This window comes from Halyomorpha halys, unplaced genomic scaffold (genome assembly GCF_000696795.3).
Source record: "Halyomorpha halys isolate HHAL.00 unplaced genomic scaffold, Hhal_1.1 Scaffold737.1, whole genome shotgun sequence".
Lineage (NCBI taxonomy): Eukaryota > Metazoa > Arthropoda > Insecta > Hemiptera > Pentatomidae > Halyomorpha > Halyomorpha halys.
In genome coordinates, this window is record NW_027116386.1 from 120,677 (window position 1) to 141,487 (window position 20,811).

Genomic DNA, 20,811 nt, shown 5'->3' on the forward strand with positions numbered 1-20,811 from the left:
TTTACTCATGTGATTAATTTAATCAAAACTCTGAAACTCAATTCTGCCGTACATTTTCCACACCTCAAATAGTATTTTTTTGGTTAGTAAAAACACAAAAAATGACGAGTATATTGAAAGCAGAAATCATTCAACTAAACCTTGAATTAAAATTTTTTCAATATCAGAGGTAAACTGAACTACATCATTTTAGTAATCAGTTCATTAGCATTTTTTAAACATAAATCTTTTTATAGTCGATAATAAATTATATTTATTAGGTGAAATTGACAACATAATACAAAGCCAATAAGTAATCCAACGAAGAAGCTGAGAAAATTAATGTAAACCATAAAAAACACTCAGTTGAAATATATTGGCCGAACGAAAACAGATGTATAGTATATTTGTTGTGGATTATATGAATAAAAAAATTTATCTTACTAATAAGATTAATTTGTTCAGGTTACAAAATAGTAATATGTTTAAATGGGAGAAAAGGAATTTAGATGGAAAAATTACTAAAAAGGAACAAGAAATTAAAAAAGAACTTAAAAACATTGTATTTATTCCTTCACAGGTCATCCAGAAGTATTTACATGTTTGGCATGTAAAGTTATAAATACAACCAAACTCAACTCCCCATTGTCACAGGTTACTGAAAAAAGAAAAAAAAAATTAATTATATTGTCATGAAATGCACCGAATACATGTGAAATATACAAGACCAAGTAATTTTTGTTTATAACAAAGACAAAATTAAAATAAATTGATGAGTAAGTTATTTACCTAAATCTTTCAAGTAATTAAAAAATGCTTTTTGGTAACTGAAATCAAGCTAAAACCGATGGATACCAGACGAAAAAAAAAAAAAAATTATATAATGGATATTTGTATCTTAATAAATTGGAAATGAGATTTTAAATAAAAATTATGCTGAAATTGAAACCTTTTTCAAAAGAAAAAAATTAAATGATCATTTAAATATAAAACTGACTTATGATTGTCAAATGCTGTTATCAATACGAAAACATCATGGGTATAGGAACATCAAAATGTCAAAAGACTGAAATTATTTTCAATTCAAGTGATTTCTTATACTCATAGAATTAAAGTTATGCAAAACAAAAATTATATGGTCACAAAGACTGCAATAAAAAATTAAGAGTTAATAAAAATAAGTTAATCAACATCTAAAACAAAGAATATCAAACATTTTAAACAAAAAAACCTTGTTAACACACAATATGCGTTCTGGTGGAAGTTTTTAATGATGCCAACATTGGGTCACTCAATTTATAGAACCTATATCAATCTATATCAACGTAAATAGTAAAAATAGTTATCTCAGAGAGCAATATCCTCCAAGAGGTATCTGACTTATTAATAACATCCATGATACAGTATTTCTTAGTTAACTTTGTCACCGTCAAAAGAATTTAATGTTAAGAACTTCTAGTCGTTGCTAGATACCATAGGCATCTTCTATATCAGTGTTGAATAAGCACTCTTTTTTTACCTGATATGATTTACATTAGCAGTAAACAGGAATTACTTTTAGTACTCAGGGCAATTTTTTTAAAAATTTTATACAGGAGTATTGATCTGTAAGTGGCAGTGTTATCTAGCTTTAATTTATTATTTATTTAAATGACTAATGATTCCATTCCTTTAACTAAGTATAGTAAAAATAATAATTAATTTTTCCTATAGGAATCCAAGAATTTATTTTAAAAATAAATTTAAAAGAAATATAGCAAACCTTTATAGGAATTTTCAACACTCCTTTTGTAAAAATTTTCCAGCTATAACGCTTTTATTCCTCAGCGCCATTTTGTTGTTTTAAAGCTTTATTCTCCAAAATCCTCAATGCTCCTTATTTTGTTACTAATAAAACCATCCATAAAGACCTAAATGTTCCTTATGTAACCGATCTAGCCCGAACCCGATATTATTCCTTCCATAATAAACTCCCTAACCACCCAAACCCACTCGTTTCTAACCTTGCTTCCTCTTCCATTCCTGGCAACCCTCCAAGGCGCCTGAAAAGAAGATGGCCTCGTGACCTTATATTATAAACTGTTTTAGAGTTCTACTACTGGGTAGTTTCTCTACATCCTGTATCATATCATATGTCATTATGGCCAAATTTACTGGTTGTATTTTTTTATACATTTGTAAATATCAACAAATAAAAAAAAAAAAAAGCTTTATTCACAATAACGGACCAATTTCATAGTTATCGTACTCTGAATTATGGTTTAAATGTTTTATTTTGTAAAAGTGTGACAGGTTGCCACAAAGTTTTTAATTTGTCATAGCACCAGTAGGAAACAACAGTCTACTTGTTTATATGAATTTAGTTCTACAGAATACTTTGCTATTGTTTGAATGACATGTTCCTAAGCCTCAAAAGCAACAGCTGTCCCTTGCCCGAACATTGGAACAGCACCAAATTCTAGATAATTTATAGCCAACACAGATATTAACTGGACTATAAGACACAACTTTTTTAATAGCATAGTGGGAAACACTAGTGTAATAGTGGTGAGTGGACACACCAAATGTCTTATTATTTGTTATTTACTGCTATAATAAAACTATCAACACTTTGCAATATAACGCAGTGTTTTATTTTTCTAGCTTACTCTGATATCATGGACCATTACATAACTAGAACCTTCCTATAAAGAGAAAAATGTAATAACGTAAAAGGAAAATGTTTTAAAATACCAGTTCCTCATATTGTGTGTTATTACTGATTGAATGGATTAAAATTGTATACATGTTATATTTATCTACTGTAGTAAAATATTAAAGCAATATAAAATTCATAATGGAAGATTATTGATTGATCGTGTGTAAAGATGAAAGGAATATGGTCCGGGTGCGGTCAAAAAAACTCAAACAGTATAATTCTACTATTTAAGTTTTTTTGACCGCACCCGGACCATATTCCTTTCATAAAATTCATAAGTTACCAATCAATAATTAACTAATAATGAATGAGTCATTACATAGGTTAACAACATTCTTGTCTTACCATTATTTCACAAAGGGGTAAAACAGCACACACAAAAAAAAATATATTTGTTATAAAAATTTTGGACATCAAACCAATGGAATTCTTCTTTCTTCACTGTTTCCATATAGTTAGTATGATATTAAAAATGTTAGTAAAAGATAGCAAAAGGTTACAGCACAGCTTGAAATTAGCAAAAAAAAAGAGCATAATTAATAAAAAACAAAAAACAACAGTTCTTCAAACAAAATTAAAAAAAAGTGAGATACCCATACCATAAAAAAAAAGACACCAGAAGAACTCAAAATATTACTTCTTTCCCTGTAAAATATAATTATACAAAATTTTCCATCACCAAGAAAAGTAAAGTTTTATCATGCAAAGAACAAAGCACAGTAAACATTAAACTGTTAAGAGGTAGGTGATGGTGGTAGCAAGGGAGTAAACTAATTGATGGTTATGTTGCCACTGGGAATTAGGAACTCATTAACAGAATCAAGTTAATAAAAATATATTTGTTTTATTGCATTTTTGTTATATCCTTTACTACTATAACTAATTCGTTTGGTTCTAAATGTAATTAAAATTTAGTTCTTGATAAAAAATGTAGTACCCAAAAATTTCCAGGAATTTGAATATGCAAAACTAATCATACTACAAAGTTCAGCCAATATGTTGTAGTTCAGTTGGCAGTTTGACCATTGGCAGACAATGGATTATAGAGTTCGCTAGGTACTGATAGTTAGTTTAAACAGTGAATTCTCTCAATGGACAATTTTATTGAGGTTCTTACCAACAAGGTACTAATACAATCCAAAAATTTAATTGACCCTCTTACAGAAAAGCAGTACTTGACGAGAACATATGGCAGAAGAAACATTTAATGAAACCAAAAATTATTAAATTGAAAATCTTGGAGCCCAGGTATTAACCTTAGTGTTGTCAATAGCATTAGCTCAGTGCCAACTCCGCAATTCCTATCATTAATATCAGAAATTGTGGGCCAATTAAATTTTAAATTGATTCAACAGCCCCTTTAGACAGCCGAAATCGCTGAAAACATCCGACAACTGTAAAAAATGATTTGGTCGAGGACGGAATACTATTTGTTTTTTCCATTATTGCCTGAGCAACTAATTCTTTGAAGTCTTCGACATCTGCCAAATTGTCTATTTCAATCAAATCCATTTTATTAAAAATTAGAAAGAAATAGAATAATATAATACACCTTCACTAAATAACAGATCCAACTGTAACTATGGAAGGTTCCTTGTATGGTTATCACCTTAAACATAGGTTTATCTATATCTCAATTTAACTGGCTAACATTGGCTGGTAAAGTTTTTGAATATTAAATGTTTGAATGGTCTATGACTAGCTGAAAAGCTAAGCCTAACTTTGAATTTTGTTGTGAACTGGACAGATTCCATTTTTATTTTTTCAAATTTGAGTTATCAGTGTCTTCTATTAGAGAGAAATGAAAGCTTTCTACACAATTATTCATTATTTTGATACAATGAACAGATTCCTTGGTATTACAGTAGAAAGGTATGAAGTAATGGGTGAGATAGAGATAGATTATTATATTTAATCGACTTAAACAAAAAGTTTAAAATGCAACTGTTCGTCATTATTAAAAAAAAAATTCCTGGAACTTTAGGATAACTTCTTTCCTCTACATAGAATAAACTAGATTCTTTAATACATCATCAGGAATTTTCTACGTCTTTTCTCTTTATGATTAATAATATCAAATCAACAATTACATAAATATATGTTACATGATTCTGTTGAAACACTAATCTGATTGCTTTCTACCAACAGTTCCAGATCTCAATTATTTAAATTGGAAAAATAATTGTTATACTTTGCGAATTCAAAATTAAACTTAAAAAATATAAGATTTATGAAATTTGAAACAAAACTGAAGTACCCAATACCACTAACCACCACATTACATTTTACAAAAATATCACATAACACAATGCTTATTTTTAAGCAGGTAATATAATTTTAATGTTTACTATGCACTTGTAATAAAATATATAAACCTAGAAGATAAAAATTTTCAAGCATACAAATATAATTTACATGCAAGTATATTGGAAATGTAAAAAGTTTATTTCTTATTTTTTTCTTCTTTAAAAAAAGAGTATACAGAACCGATATTAATTTAAAAGAATATAAAGAGATAGTTTTGTAAGTGTCATGCATTTAATAAAAATATCAAGAAATGGTAGAAAGTTTTTTTGGATAGTGTTGTTTTGGTGAAACATATTCTTTTAAATTACTTTCCAAGAGAATAGAATTAGATTTATAACATGTAGGATAGGATGGAGTAGCGATTATAGTGATTTATATTGGGTCTGCCTGTTTAACTCTTTCTTAATATGCCTGATTTGTTTTACTTTAATCCAGAAAGCTATTTAAAAATTGATATTGCCTGAACTTAATAAAAAAGAAAAATTAATATAAATCTGACGGCAAGGTAATTAGGGTTTGAATGCACTATTAGGAATTAATTCTTTTGAATGTAATTTATAAAAAAATCATCATAGCCTATAGTTTAAAAAAAAAAAAGGAATATAGGAAAAGCAGAATATATAAATATTTCACATATCAAAATATATAGAATAAAAGAAGGCGAAAATGCATGATGATACATAAGAATATTAAAAACTCGAATTTCGTAACAATTCACACAATTAAGTAAAAAAATTATTTTATTTTCCCTTCAATGATAATGAATTCAATCATATAATATGAAAGCCCATTAAACTACTTTCATATGACTAATAGTTAACAACATATACTTATGTATCATTAGCTGCAATAAATACCTAATAAATTTACCAACCAAGCATATATAACCCAGTAGTAATGACATGCAATCTCAAGCAAACCCTGAATGTAACATAACCATTGTGCAGAAATGTTCTTTAAAACTTACATTTAGGAACAGAGAAGTCTCTTTTTCAGAATTGTAAGAACACAACATTTTTACAACAAATTAAAACCAACTGATGAACATTCATTCTTTTGAAATACTTGAAAGAAGTAAAACTCATTAAATCAGATTACTCAACGCCCTAATGCTCATACCTTCTTTCCTGCAGCTGCACCAACTTTGGCTTTCTTGGTACCCCTAACTTTCTTCATTCTGTTCTTGCGTTCCTTCCTCTGCTTTCGGGTTTGCTGTTTCTTCTCATATAGGCCATGCTAAGATGCAAATAAGAATTTTAAAATTATAACTAAAAACCAATTCTAACAGGTACAGAAAAGAAATGGTTTATTTTCCTTTTCTTTTATTTAATATTAAACTATAGAAAACTTAGAATTACACAGAACAGATATCATAATAAGTCAGTTTTATGATCAACTGTACAAAGCAAAGCAGGTAAAACTATTAAAGTAGGGCTATTGTGTAGACATTTTACTAGAGAAAATATATTGCAACTTTGTTAAAGTGGGAGTTATGTTCCCTCTGATAAAGTTAATTCATAAATATTATACCTTGTTAAATGTCTCATATAATATTTTTATTAGTTGCAGGTTTGAACCCAATTGTTGAAGTGCCGCTTCATTTCAGTGCGTGAAATAGCCTTATTTCAATAGTTATACCTAATTTACTTAGGATATCTAATGTAAGTGAAACTGGATTACTATATCTGTTCTACACTGTAATAGTAAGCTTTCTATAATTCCCATCAACTATTTGTTTTAGGAAAACTTAAAATTATATAGAAATAAACTTTTTTTATTTTAGTTATTGACAACTAAGAACTATTAGATAATTTAATAGATTTTGATAAATGAACAATTGATTTTTAATAAACAATATCATAATTTAAAATAACAAACATTTGAATAAACTATTAACAGCACAAAAGAATCCTCAACAATCCCTAACTGGCACAAATTTTTTCTCTGTAAAAACACCCCATGAATTTGTAAGTAATTAATATTGTTCCATATATTCAACTTCTACTAAAAAACACACAAATTAACTTAGTTTGCGAGGAGGTTAGAGGACTAGCTTAAATGAAGATTTTAACACTGTATTTCAAGCAAGTAATGGCTGGTTTGACAAATTTAAAATGAGATATTCTTTACATAATATTAAAATCATACTATGCAAATCATACATGCATGTTTATCTGCATCTGCAGATGCAGATAAACATGCAGCGAACAAATTTATTTCCTTACTATCCAAAATTATTGAAGAGGAAGAATATTCTCCTAGGCAAATATTCAATGTAGATGAGACTGGTTTGTTGTTTTTTTTGTTTTTTTTGGGGGGGGGGGAGGGGAAAGCCTAATCATAATTTTTTATTAAAGGGAGAATCAGTTTCTCCTGGACATAATTATTAAGTAGGTATTACAACATTACAAGCCTTCCAAAATCCGATTGACATTACTTCTTGGTGGAAACTTAGCCGGTGATTTCAAATTGAAGCCATTGTCAATTTACCAAGCAGAAAATTCCAGATCATTGAAAGGGAAAAATAAAGAATTGCTTCCAGTCATTTGACAATCAAATAAAAATGCACAGATTACTGCGTTAATTTTTAAAGATTGGTTTACTCAGCATTTCGTGCCGACAATTAAACAATATTGTTAAAATAATAATTTACGGTTTAAAACATTATTTATCTTAGACAATACTCTAGGAGACCCAAAATCTCTGCAGAATCTATAACCGGAAATCACTGTTATGTTTCTTCCTCCCAACACTACATGACTCATACAAACCATGGAATAAATGGTGAGAGCTACGTTTAAATGATATTACATGAGAACAATAATGCCTAAGGCCATTAAGGCAACTGACAGGCAAGATGGGTCAACATTAACAAAGTTATGGAAAAATTATAATATAGAGAACACAATTAATAATATTGGAAACTCATGTGCCAAAATAAAAGAGCCAAAAAATAAAGGGTTCCTGGAAACAATTAGCCCAGAAATTATGAGCGATTTTATAAATTTTGAAAAAAGACCAGAAACTCTCATAGATGAAATAGTTACCTTAACGAAAGAACTAATCTTGAACGTCAACAAAAATGTTAATGAGTTGATTAAATCTCACTCAATATTGCCGTCAAATGAATACTTAATTGAGCCACAATTGAATAATAGTAAAATACACAGTGAAAGTGAGAAAGAAGAACTTGATAAAATCGTCAAGACTTCGACAATTAAAAATATGAATGAAGCCTTGACACATTTTTTACTATCATAGAAGAATGTGATCTCAATAGAGAACGTATGTCTCAAGTATTTAGGGATATTGAGAAAGACACAGAATGTTAATGAAATCTTTATAAAAAAAACACGCTTCATAAACTTCATTATGTATACCTATTGATAGATAAATACCATAAAACACAGTTTTTGGTACATATTTTTTACAACCCTTTCGAACATTCACACACACTTTCAGGAACCAATTATGTGCAAAAGTTGAGGGCCTAATATATTCTGAAAATATACACAATTATAATATTGAAACCTAAAAGAGGTCTTAAAATTGGAAAAAAATAAACTTCAATTCTAAAAATAATCCCCAATAAACAGAAATGCTTTGAACCAAGTATAGCCTTAATATAAACAAAAAAAAGTACTTTGCAACCAGCACGTAGCAAAGCACATGGTCCTGTATTTACCTACACACAATAAGATGTTGACTTAACAGCATGAAGTAATTTGTATTTATACAATTTCAGGACAATGTTAACTAAAAAGATATTGAGATTTGTTTATTCCATATGGATTAGAGGAAGTTGACAGCTATAAATATGATTTATTTGGTCCATTTTATATATTAAAATGGTACTATACTTCTCAAAATTCCTGTAAGAAAAAGTAAACCTATTGTATATAAAAAGGCCACAGCATTAAAAGGTACAATAGGAAACAAACGCTCTAATGCAAAACAAACAATAAAATTATAAGCCATCAATAAAGTCAAACTATTCCTTTAAAAATCCACAAAATGAAATGAATTTTGGCTGTTCAAATGTGCTTAAACTAATAATTAAATTTTCCAATTAAAGCACAGCTACAACATGCTTAAATAGATTCTGAGAAATCAGCTTATATTTAAGTATCTAAACTTTTTAGCACAATAAATCAACAAAAACATCAAATTAAATTAAAGAATTATAGTCAAGGAATCTAAAGATAAATTTGGTATACAGCACAAACAAATGATATTCAAATAAAAAACGTATTTCAATGCAAAATATTAAAATCACCAAATCTTTGATCATCAACTTAATGTGCTAATTTGAGCAAGTTTGTAACTAAATCAAAACAAGTTAACTAGATAAAATTGAAATAAAAAAGATCGAACTTATAAAAACTAAGTAACTTGTAAAATTTGAATAAAAAAGATAGAAAAGTAATTTATAGGAATAAACAGGGAATACAGTCCCCTCAAAAATTATAAAACAGAATAGTTAAAAATGTAAAACATAATTACCCTAGCAAGCCTATGTTTAGGTTCAAATTTCTTGGCGAAATCAAGTGTTTCATAGATCAATGCGAACCCAGATGATTTGCCACCACCAAAATTAGTGTGGAAACCGAAACAAAAGACAACATCAGGGGTACACTTGTACATCTTTGCCAGTTTTTCCCTGATTTCAGTTTTCTTAACTGAAGGAAGGCCAGGATGAGTTACATCTACAACCTATAACAACAAAAATGTATAATAATGTTGGACAGGACACATTTATAAAATAAAATAAAAAATATATATCTATTAGCTTACCATTTGTTTACGGCAAAGAAGCCGATTGGTCATAAATTTTCGCGTCCTCACGGTAACTGTTCCTTCAGTCTGAAAATAAAAAAATATCTTAATAAAACCAACTAAATTACATGGCCGAGAATGAAATAAAAACTAGTTAAACATAAGACAATAATACTCTAAACAGAAACCATTTTACTTTGGAATATTTAATAAAAGTAAAAACAATTTTCAATACAATTAGGTGAAAAGAAAATAAGATTAATTTGGATAGAAAATACTTTACCATCGTTGGTGATTTGCTACTCCACACGCTAGTCTAACAAGAAAGGTTACAATGGAGACTAGAGCAGGGAACCAAGTGCTGACGGTATTTTGTGAATGAAAGAAATAACATTTAGTAACAAAATATTTAACACAAATTAACTTTATTAAAAATATTTTACATTAAAATCGTATAAGTATAAATTTTTAATATTTTAATATAAAATTATATTTAAATAATTGTTTCTAATCTTGCAAATTATGGATATTTGTAATAAAAAAATATTTTTAAAATTTATATAAGCAAACAAATTTTTTTAAATGATCTTTTATCATTAGATTGTCAATTTAAGACTGAAAAATATAAAATGTAATAAAGGCCCTTATTCATCAGGCTTTGATCGGGCAGTTCGTAGCTGAGGCCAGGAGAAAAGATGGCGAATAATTCAGAGGAATTTCTGTGTAATCTACCGAAAAGATTTAAAATGAGTTTTGATGATAGTGAGTGTAATTCAAATTTTGATGCAGTGCTTAATCCAACAGACTGTAACAGTAGTGTGGAAGAAGGAACTTTAATAGGTAATTTTATTCAAATATGTTTGGTATTAGCGTCACTTTTGTTTCCAATATGGCGGATTTTGAGATGAGCCCAGATTTTTAGGGGGCGTGGTAGTTTATTTTTTATGGTCACATGACCTGTCATCTGTGACTTGTTCAATGTCTTTGCCTCATATCCATTTTATCTATTAATAGTTTGATAATTCCCTTCTGAATTCTTACCATTCTGGTCATTTAATTCAGCTTCTGGGATTTTCATTGCTTATTAAGTCATGATAAAATTAAGCCGCCTTGTAAATTATGTTCCTAGTATGAGAAGTTCAACTTTTTTATTTGGACAACAATTTTTTGTTTCAGGTGCTGATACAGAATTGTCAATGGGGTCAGAAGAAGAGTGAGTTTTATATTCCTGTATTAAAAAGATTGCTATTTTATTTCAACTATAATTTTAAAGCAACCCTTGAATAATGCAATTGAATTTTTTATTCCATAATCATCAGATATTTCTACACATTTGAGCTTAGTACATTTCCGGTAACATATTTTTTTTTAGGTATAAAATCTAATTCTGTTCAGTCAAAAAAGTAATCGAAAAGATTTAATTTTCCTTCTTAAAGAGAGAATCTTAAATTGTATTTTTTCTAAAGTTAGTGAGAGTGTACTTAGCTCTACTGTTAAGTAAGCCATTGATATTTGAGGTTAGTTAATATTCTAATACATTTAAATTTTTTTTCTAAATTTCTTGATGAATAATGTATGTATAGTTCCGTTTAGACATGTCCTTCTATTTCTTTATTACTTTTATTTTTCATTTGACTGAACTAGCATTGTAAATTTAAATTGTGATAAGCTTACTTCTTAGCAATGGTCAATTGTTAAATTATTTTCTCTGAAAAACTTCAGTTGTGACTTCGATCTTTTTTTTTACCAATCACTTTTTTCACCTTTAAGTCACTTTTGAGATCATTATAGATCAGCTGTGCCCAAAAATTTATTGTTTTTTTTTTTTTTTAGAAATAAATTGTCAATTATTTAAAGTAATCGAAGCATTTCACATATTTGCTCTGTAGTTACAGCCCTGCTTACCGTTGTCATCACTTAGCTCTTAGGTCCTGTAAGACTTTTTTTTTCTTTACATGAAAGAGTTTAACCTGCTGACTGACTACCTGTATGCACCTTGGTCCATTATCAAATTATATGTACTTATTGTCTTGTTTGTTTTGTCAATCCATTTGGTTTTGAATCTCCTGTTTGGTTTCTTGTCAATGCGACATTCATGATTAAATAGAGAATCTTCTGATAGGTAGTATTTAGCTATATTGCCTTCAGGATTTAGATTCTTGCCTTCACATCATTTGATTTTTCTCTATTGTTAAGCTGTTAATTCAAGTCGTGATAATTATCATTGTAGAGAGATACAATTTTTTCTGAGTCTGGCTACAGCTCTCTTGATTGTTTTAGATATTCTCGTAAGCATATATCAGAATCTATTTTTTAACAAAAATTTACTTATTAATTAATATCTAATATTTATTGTTTATAATTAACAGTAATGAATAATTGTTAATGAAATAAATGATTATTGTTATATAGGATTTTAGCGTAATTTTTATTTTAGTAATAGTACACAAGTGTTACTCCAACTGGAGGGAGGCTGTGTACTCTCTTAAAAGCAGTGTTCTATTCAGCCTATACTATTACTCCTTTAATTAGTTCATAGTTTTTGAGTTCTTGCTTGAATGTCTATATATGAATAAACGAACCCCCTAGGAATCCTTTTCAATTGAGATTGGGCATAAGTTGCATTAGTACTAAGCATTTTATAGTGTCAGGTTATGATGGACAACAATGGTTGTTCATTATCTCATTGTCTATAATTGTTTTCACGCCCCAACCACCATGTCGAGTAACATTTGTCAACTAGTACCTTTATAATTATTAATATTAGTTTAAGACGTTGTTTTCTAATTTCTTACCACAAAATTGATCTAGGTCAGGAGTGTCTAATCTATTTAAACTACAGGTCACATAAACTCCTTCACATGGTACTGTGGGCCAAAACCTAGCTAGTTTATCTAACCAACATATTTATTTCATTAACCACAGTTAAAATAATAAGTTGGAGAAGTTTGTCAGGGGGTGCGGTCAGCAAAGAACAACATAAGTAAACAAGACCATATTCATTTATTTTATGCCGACGTTTCGACCTGAGTTTCAGGTCTTCATCAGGGGTTATGGCGTAGAAGGTAGGCCTGCAACTCAAATCGCAGTTGCAGGCCTACCTTCTACGCCATAACCCCTGATGAAGACCTGAAACTCAGGTCGAAACGTCGGCATAAAATAAATGAATATGGTCTTGTTTACTTATATTGCTCTTTGCTGACCGCACCCCCCGACAAACTTCTCCAATCATTAATCTACGCTCAACTATCTACACCTCATTAAAAAAATAAGTTTCAGGAGGTGTACAATTAACTATGTTTCAAAATCGATCGTTAACAAAAAAAAATATGATTATTTTATTGTAGGATTTACTTCAAAATGCTATTAAAAGGAACTGGTGGGCCTGATTAGGTCCACAGGGCGGCACGGTTTAGATATTCCTGATCAAGGTTAATGGGTAAATAGGCTATTATATATGGAACAGTTTATTTATGAAGTGTATCTTAAATGAATATCATATGACTTAGATATATAAGAGAGTGTAATTAACTATTAAGTTTCAGGTACTAATTTTATTACTTTCCTTACTACCTACAAGGGCTAAGGCTGAATAGCCAAAAATCCTGTTTGTCTCTAAACTGTAGCACCAAAACGGCTGTAACAATTTTTAGTAAAACTCACTATAGTCTTCAAGATTAAACTGTTGATGAGAACATTGTGAAGTGGGTACGAAAACAATCTTTACAATTGGGGTAGGCGCTATGAAGGAGGTTATTCAGCTGCTTGTGCTCAGTTAATTCCTGGTAGTTGTGTTGTCAGAAATTCAAGGATAGGAAACCTATGTTGCAGATAATTTGATTAAAACAAACTGAAACTGACAGCTATGGTAACAGCTAAATAAGCAATATTAATAGGGTAGCCAATAATCTTCTGTAGAACATATGTTCATTTGGATGATAGGTAAGTTTTATTAATTTTTAATAGACCCCTTCTTGGTCATTTTTGACATTGAGGGGTTATCTACTGGAAACCACCCTATTCCAACCATGGGGAGGAGGGTCAAATTTTCATTTTGTTGGATCGCCACAGAAATAAAAGTCAAATCAATCCCTCCTCCTCCCAGGCTGATTTGAGCCAGCCCCACTGCAGTCACAAGCAAGTTAAAGTTAGTGCTTTAACTTGCTCGGCTACAAACAGCCCTCATAGGTGAGTATCTCCGTCTTCATTTTTGTTTTCTTGCTTCTTTGGCTTACCATAATGGGACAAATTTTTGTCTCTCACCTCTCCAACACTCCTCTTCCTCTTTTCCTCTCTCAATACACAGTAATGGCAAACCAAAACAGCGACTGTAGGAGTTTGATGAGTTAGTACACACTTATGAGATGGAATGTTGTTCCAAATGGTATAGTCTTGTTCTTAACAAAAAGTTAATATTACTTATTGTTTTAAACATTTTCTATTTTTAAAATATTAATCTGTATTTTTAATTTATTTTCTGCATTATTTCAAATCAACTAGTGAACTTTTAATTGGACTGGTCCAAAGATCCTTATTGCTTTATATTCCCTTGTATATTAAGATATCTATTGCATCATATTGATTCTTAACTTTATAATAGTTCCATTATCATTCGAGATAGTACTCCATCGGTTTCCATGCAACATTAAAATTAGGTATTTTCTGTTTAAATCTTTTAATGAGACGAGATAGTTAAATTATATAATTAAATGTGTTTTATTATGGAAACTTTTTTTATTCCTCCTTTGATTTTCTTGTGCTACTTCAGTATTGTTTCCTGCTTAATATTTATTATTCCTATTACTTCTATTAAATTTTCTAACTCATCTATAACTCCAACAAATGTAGTTTTGGTATTCCTAATTAGCATATAGTTTGAATGAGTTATTTTCCATATCAATGCAATACTAATTTATGAAAAAAGAAAATTATTTTCAAGGCTTACATATGGAAATGTAGAATTTACATTATGAATCAATATTTAGATGTTAATCTATTAACAAGAAAATGTTACTGCAATGAGTTTTAATATAATAATAAAATCATTTATATCCGTTTTCTCAAAAGTTGAATTTTTGAGATGTGTTAGTATTTTATCAAAAGTGGGGTATGATTATTTTTGTTTCCTGGACCAGTCCTCTTGGAAAGTTGGAAAGCTTTAGATGAAGTAGATCTTGTCTTTATCTATTATATACCTTAAGTGTTATATTGTTGTTTTGATGCTTCTGTAAGTAATTTTTTAAGGGGCTAATCCTGTTAAGCATTTCCTAAAAGGGCGGACAAAATTATACAACTATTTATGGATAATAAATATCTCAAAATTGTTAGAACAAGTTGTAATCCAATCTTAACTTTGCCACTAATGAGGTTTAATATATGCTAGAATATGAAAAACCAATGAATTTTAATTTTATTATAAGACTCATTCAGATTCTGAAATGTGGAACAAACAAGCTACGTGTTTTGTTTTTTTAAAAGGAAACTCAAGGGTATGAGATTTAATTTATAGACAGTGGTTTTGCAACTTTGTCTTCTATTGTGGACAAAGCTTCAAAATAGAATAGAAATTATGACTTCTAGGCCCTCCACACTCTAGGTGAGATTATTCGAGTCTAACACGACGAATCTCTCTCACTTCGATTTCATCTCGCCTCATGTGCGGATCCCAAGTAAATCCTGTTGAAAGCAGTGTAGGGAAAAAATCGCTTCCAGTTCAAGTCTCTCTCACTTCAGTTTCATCTCTCCTCGTGTGCAGAGGGCCTTAATCTAATTTCCGTTAGATATCTAACTGATTTATTTGTAAAATACGTTTTCTAATTAAAATAATTTTTTTTTATTAACACTGGTGTCAGAATTCTTTATTTGATTTCTAAATGAATATTTATTGTGATAAAAAGGTTACTTTTAGTGAGTTGGACTTCTTCACCGAGTTCAACTTCCTAATTTTTAGGTTATTTCTCTTCCAGCTATGAATAAATTAACGTTAATGGTCTATGCTTTCTGTCCATATCCCTATCAATCACCAGTCCATTTATGTATTTATTTTTATTTCTATACAAAATATTTAAATCCTTTAAGCATAAGATCTATCAGTTGAATGATTTTTATTAAATTAGGATTCTTTATGAAAAAAAAATGTGAATAAAATTGAGTTATTAATGAATTAAAATTAGTTATTTAGCTATTAATATTTACTGACCTGTGTATGTTTCGTGTTACTGTTCAGTTTATTTTATAATTTTATATTTTTGGAAAAATAAAACTAAATCAGTAAATTGTTGACTTTTCATTGATATTATTAAATTATTATGTAATTATTACTTTTTCATGTCTCAATTTCTATCGTCTGTGATGAAACTTTATTTTTCAAACTTTACTTTAGATTGATATGTTCGATGTTGTTTATTTCATTGTTTAGGTAAAAGCATTGTTACCCTCTGTCATTAGCATGTATTGTAAACAATCAGCTAATAATATGATTTATCTTCTTTTTTTTTAATTATATTTTTACTTTCTTGAACAGTTAATACCTTATAAAAATATGGTATTCTATAGTTGTTTTCTTTATTTATATAAGTCTATTTAATTTTGTTACCTGGTATTTTTTCTTGCTATTCAGAAAGACCATTATTATTTTTTAAATTACTATTTATTCTGTACTCCGATATAAAATTATAATAGTAAGATCCTGTTATACACTTTTTTTAAAAGGGACCTATTAATAGCTGATATGAACTGATATAATTTTCAAATAAATGCGATTGAGAACTGGTGTTACTAACTGAAATTCCAATTTTCCCTGTCACTATGATTTTAATTTTTTTTAAATATTGTTTATATTTTCATTTGTTTATAATAAATTTGATTTTTTAAAACTCCTATATTTTATGTATAGTATGGATTCCTATAATATCTCCAACTTAATCCAAATTTATAATATAATTAATTAAATCAAACTATGGAATATTTTGAATGCAAATTTATCTGAATTATTCTACTTTTTTAAATAATTTTCTGCTCAAAAATTATATTCCAAATATAAATAAATTGTCCAATAACCTTAATGTTTAATTCAATGGCTCTATCATTGTGAATGCGATATCGATGTAACTTAATCGTATAAATGTTATGTTAGGTCATCTGTGAAGAATTATTTAAAAAATTAAAAAGGTAAGTTCATATAATCAATATATTTTAACATATAAGTAACCTTTAGCAGAACTATACATTAATTTAATTATTTATTGAATTGTTGATGGTAGTTATTAATCTTGGAGAAAATTGCCAGAGTGGTGTTTAAAATTAAACAATATCAAATTATAGAATATTGAACTATAAATATAAAATTATAATGTTTCAATCCACTTTATTGGTGTTCTTTCGTGCAGGTATAGAGATGGTGATAAAATTAATTTCTTTTACAATTACTGTAATTTGAACTATCATTGTACTTGATTGATGATTACATCTACTTGATGAACCATTGTAATTATAGTCCGCAATTACGGTTACAATTTAAGTCAAAGTTATTTCAATTAAAAATCACAATCTTATATAGTAGCAATAACATTTGCCTGACACTGTATAGTCTTTTCCCAGCTTCTCATCTGCACAGAAGGCCTGAGTGCAAATATTCATACCTAATTTTTATATTTTAAATTTATTGAAATCAATTGTGTGTTTTAACTACGGTTTAATTTTAATTTTGATTGTTTATTTATTTTCAGAAAATAACGTGTCATGTGAATTGGTTTCAGACAGTTAAACTGTACTATATCCTTAAAAAAAATAAATAAAGCAAAGGTTCAAAATAGTTTTATGTTTAAGGGTCAAAAATAAGTTAAAAACGATAATCAAAAGTTATTTGAAATTTTAAAAAATAAATTTGTAGCATTAATTGCTTTCCAGCATCCTTATCATTTCATGTAATATGCAATAGGTAATTTAATTCAGTAAAAATTTTAATTGAAATTATAAATAATTATATTTTCTCTTATAAAACTAACAAGAAACATGCCTATCGTATTGGTGTTGATATTACAATTTTAAGTTCTAATAACGAATCAAAATTCTCAAGATGCTTGCAAAAATAAATTTGAAAACATTACCACTGACTGAATCATAATTGCCGAAATGGAAACATACATGGAAAGGTGATTTCATGACTTGTATTTATCAGATTAACGACAATAACAAATATCCTTCTTTAAAATGATGTAAAAATGTGATCGGGGTTACCTGAGAAATTCTATTGCTCCATTCATATTCCTAAGTCATTGTTCTTTCAAATCTCTACAGCACTTTATTTTTATGTAGAAAGTCCTTTTTTTTTTTTTTTTTTTTCAAAATCTATAGCTTCATAAATGGGCCAAAGTTGCAGATTCCATAGATTTCTAAAACGAAAGAAAATCATGTAACATTAATAAAATTAAAAATTTCCAATAAATCTTAGATACAATAAGTCACTGCATATACATACACCTTTATTAATATAAAGAATAACTGGAATAGATAACAACTGTATAATGTGACAGAGTACTTATTAGAAAAATAACACTGACTTCCCTGAGTATCTAGAAAAATATTCAGTGCTTTTATTGGTATATCTATCAAAAGTGAAGCAGTATAAATCTCATGTTGATTTCACACCTCAATTTTGAGTTCATGTTTTTATAATCTGAATTTGTGTGCTTACAGGTCAAATCAGTACTGGCTGTCTTTTCTGACAGTTCAGTATTGAACCGTTCAGTTAAGTCAAGTTGCATGTTATCTAGTAGTCATAAACTAAATAGCAATAAACCAAAATCAAGAATATGTGACTTATGCCCTTTATTCATCTTTATACTACTTAAATATCTCAATAGATATTTACTTCATTATTAGAAAAAGTAAATTGTTCTTATAAGAATCTTTCATTTTATATATGTTGTAAAAGCTGTTTGTTCTTATTCCGGATACTACATAGCGAGTGCCCTGTATCCTTTTTTTAAGTTATGTTAATGGGAAATTCGTTACTAAAATTTTTATAAGTTCGAAAATGACTTTAAAAATTGTGGGGCATATATGAATAATAAATTATGACTAAAGAAGTAAATATGTTAAGAGAGGGAGATTATTCCATTTATTTTAATTGGTTAAATTAATTCGTATTTATGAAATGTTTAATTATCAAGTAATATTCAAAATTTCCTTGTGTTAAAAATATATCAACACTTATTTGTTTTTTAGCCCAGTTGCTAAGTTATTTGAATGAAATGTATATAATAGTAATGAAACATCTGCTTATATTAATTGTTTAACAGTGACCTCTTTGTGCAATTAGCACAATTTGATAATATTGCTGAAATTGTATCTCCATGAAGGTTTTTGTTTTTAATAAACTTCTCTTAAAAAAAATAGTTTTTCTGTGTTAGAAATTCAATTATCTATGAAGGTTTTTGTTTTTAAAATTTTGATGGTGTTCAAGATAAGATAGTTGTAAAATTGTATTGTTAATAGTGGTTATCGCTTATTGCGGTAGTTTTTGGAAGCCTTAGTGTTGTTATATTTGCTCTATTCATTACATTTTGAATGGTTCATGTTTTTTTTAGGTTACTGTTCATTGTTCATTAAAATTTTGTGATCTGTATGAGACTTATTATGCTTCTTTCTGAAAATCATCACTGTTGCTATTGTTTACCTTAAAAATTTTCTGTTTATAAGCAGCGTTCTCAGGCGATATTTTTAAGTTAGTTCTGTTCTGACTAACAACTCTCATATGTTTCTTTTCATTATTTACCAAACTTAAAAGAACGGTTGAAATTAACCTTATATCTGACTGTATCTACGAGATACTAGTGTTAGGAATGACATTTCTGAAGTATGAGAGATTACACCTAGTTAATAATAGGAACAGAATTTTAAATGAGAAGCCAATTTTCCTTCAAAATTTATGATTATCATTTAAGAATTAACTATGGAAAAGAATATAACCTAATCAACCTAAAACTTGCTAAGAATGTAAAGTATTGTTAATCAGTACCCTAGACAATTTTTTATAAAATGTCAAGATTATAAAACAGATTTTATAACACAAAATACCTTCCAGGAATTTATTTACTATCATACTCAGAATTTTTATAAAGACATAATTGAAAGACTTTATTTTTTCTTATATATATATATATATAATCTCATTGAAACTAGGAAACATATCTATAATGAAACCTGTCAATAATGGGAGGACTAAATTCCCTGGTCTGTGTCGATTTCAAAGTCAATAGAAAATTTATGACTAAAACAACAATAATTTTAGCAAACAAAAGAAATTGGGTGAGGAAAAATAAGTTTAATTAAATAAGACAATATACTGAGAAAAGAGGGAATCGGTAGAACTGATCTTCCCCTATGATTTTTATATAAAATTATTTAATGTTAATTGATGGTTTAGTGGTTTCCTAAAATATCAACATTTCTTCATGTGATAAAGTCGAGTATATCTGATTGTTTTGAGCAAAAAACATTCTTTATGTTCATTGAAATATTCTTTATGAAGCTAAACAAGTTTTTTTTTTTGTTTTTTTTAAATAAATGTAATAAGCATTGAATTAAGTTAAATGGAAATATCTTCGAGTGTTATAATCTTTTATTATGTAATATATATCTGTATATAATTTTAGTGGGTCTTGAGCATTTATTGTTTGTTTAGTCATGCCAATTTTTCTATTGCAGTATGTTCTACATTGTGATCATACCATCTTCAGGTTTCAATGCTTATTACATTTATTAAAAAAAAAAAAAGAAACTTGTATAGCCTCATAAAGAATATTTTAATGAACATAAAAAATGTTTTTTGCTCAAAACTACCAGATATACTCGACTTTATCAATAAATATATATATATATTTTTTTTTGTGGTGGATCAGTCAATAATACATCATTGTAGTAATACATCTTTTATTATCTTACATAATATGGTGCCAAAAGATGTATCATTACAAAGTTGTATTATTGGCTGATACTAAAGACCCACTACAAAAAGAAAAAAATGTATACCTACAACAGTTGTGAAA

The 20,811-nt window shown here is 28.4% G+C and overlaps 2 protein-coding genes across 4 annotated transcripts in view; one reads left to right on the forward strand and one right to left on the reverse strand.

The window, feature by feature from the left end:
• Positions 1–530: 530 nt before the first annotated feature.
• RpS24 (ribosomal protein S24) lies at positions 531–10,190 on the reverse strand. Of its 2 annotated transcripts, XM_014428677.3 has the most exons (6): positions 10,044–10,190; positions 9,779–9,847; positions 9,488–9,697; positions 6,104–6,220; positions 3,277–3,322; positions 531–637 (listed from the first exon to the last, which is right to left on the reverse strand). In XM_014428677.3, the coding sequence occupies exons 1-5, from the start codon at positions 10,044–10,046 to the stop codon at positions 3,311–3,313; spliced, it is 411 nt and encodes a 136-aa protein (XP_014284163.1). In that variant the 5' UTR covers positions 10,047–10,190; the 3' UTR covers positions 531–637; positions 3,277–3,310. The 2 variants fall into 2 exon arrangements, with proteins under 2 accessions (XP_014284163.1, XP_014284164.1); XM_014428678.3 differs by lacking the exon at positions 3,277–3,322.
• A 236-nt stretch (positions 10,191–10,426) lies between these two features.
• Sirt1 (Sirtuin 1) overlaps positions 10,427–20,811 on the forward strand; it is an 18,419-nt gene continuing 8,034 nt past the window's right edge. Inside the window, exons 1-2 of one of the 2 annotated variants that reach the window (XM_014428675.3) lie at positions 10,427–10,600; positions 10,937–10,973. In XM_014428675.3, the coding sequence (XP_014284161.1) occupies positions 10,456–10,600; positions 10,937–10,973 (182 nt within the window). In that variant the 5' untranslated portion in view covers positions 10,427–10,455. Of the gene's footprint in view, positions 10,601–10,936; positions 10,974–19,048; positions 19,123–20,811 lie in introns of those variants that run through there. The other variant, XM_014428676.2, reaches the window with a different exon arrangement.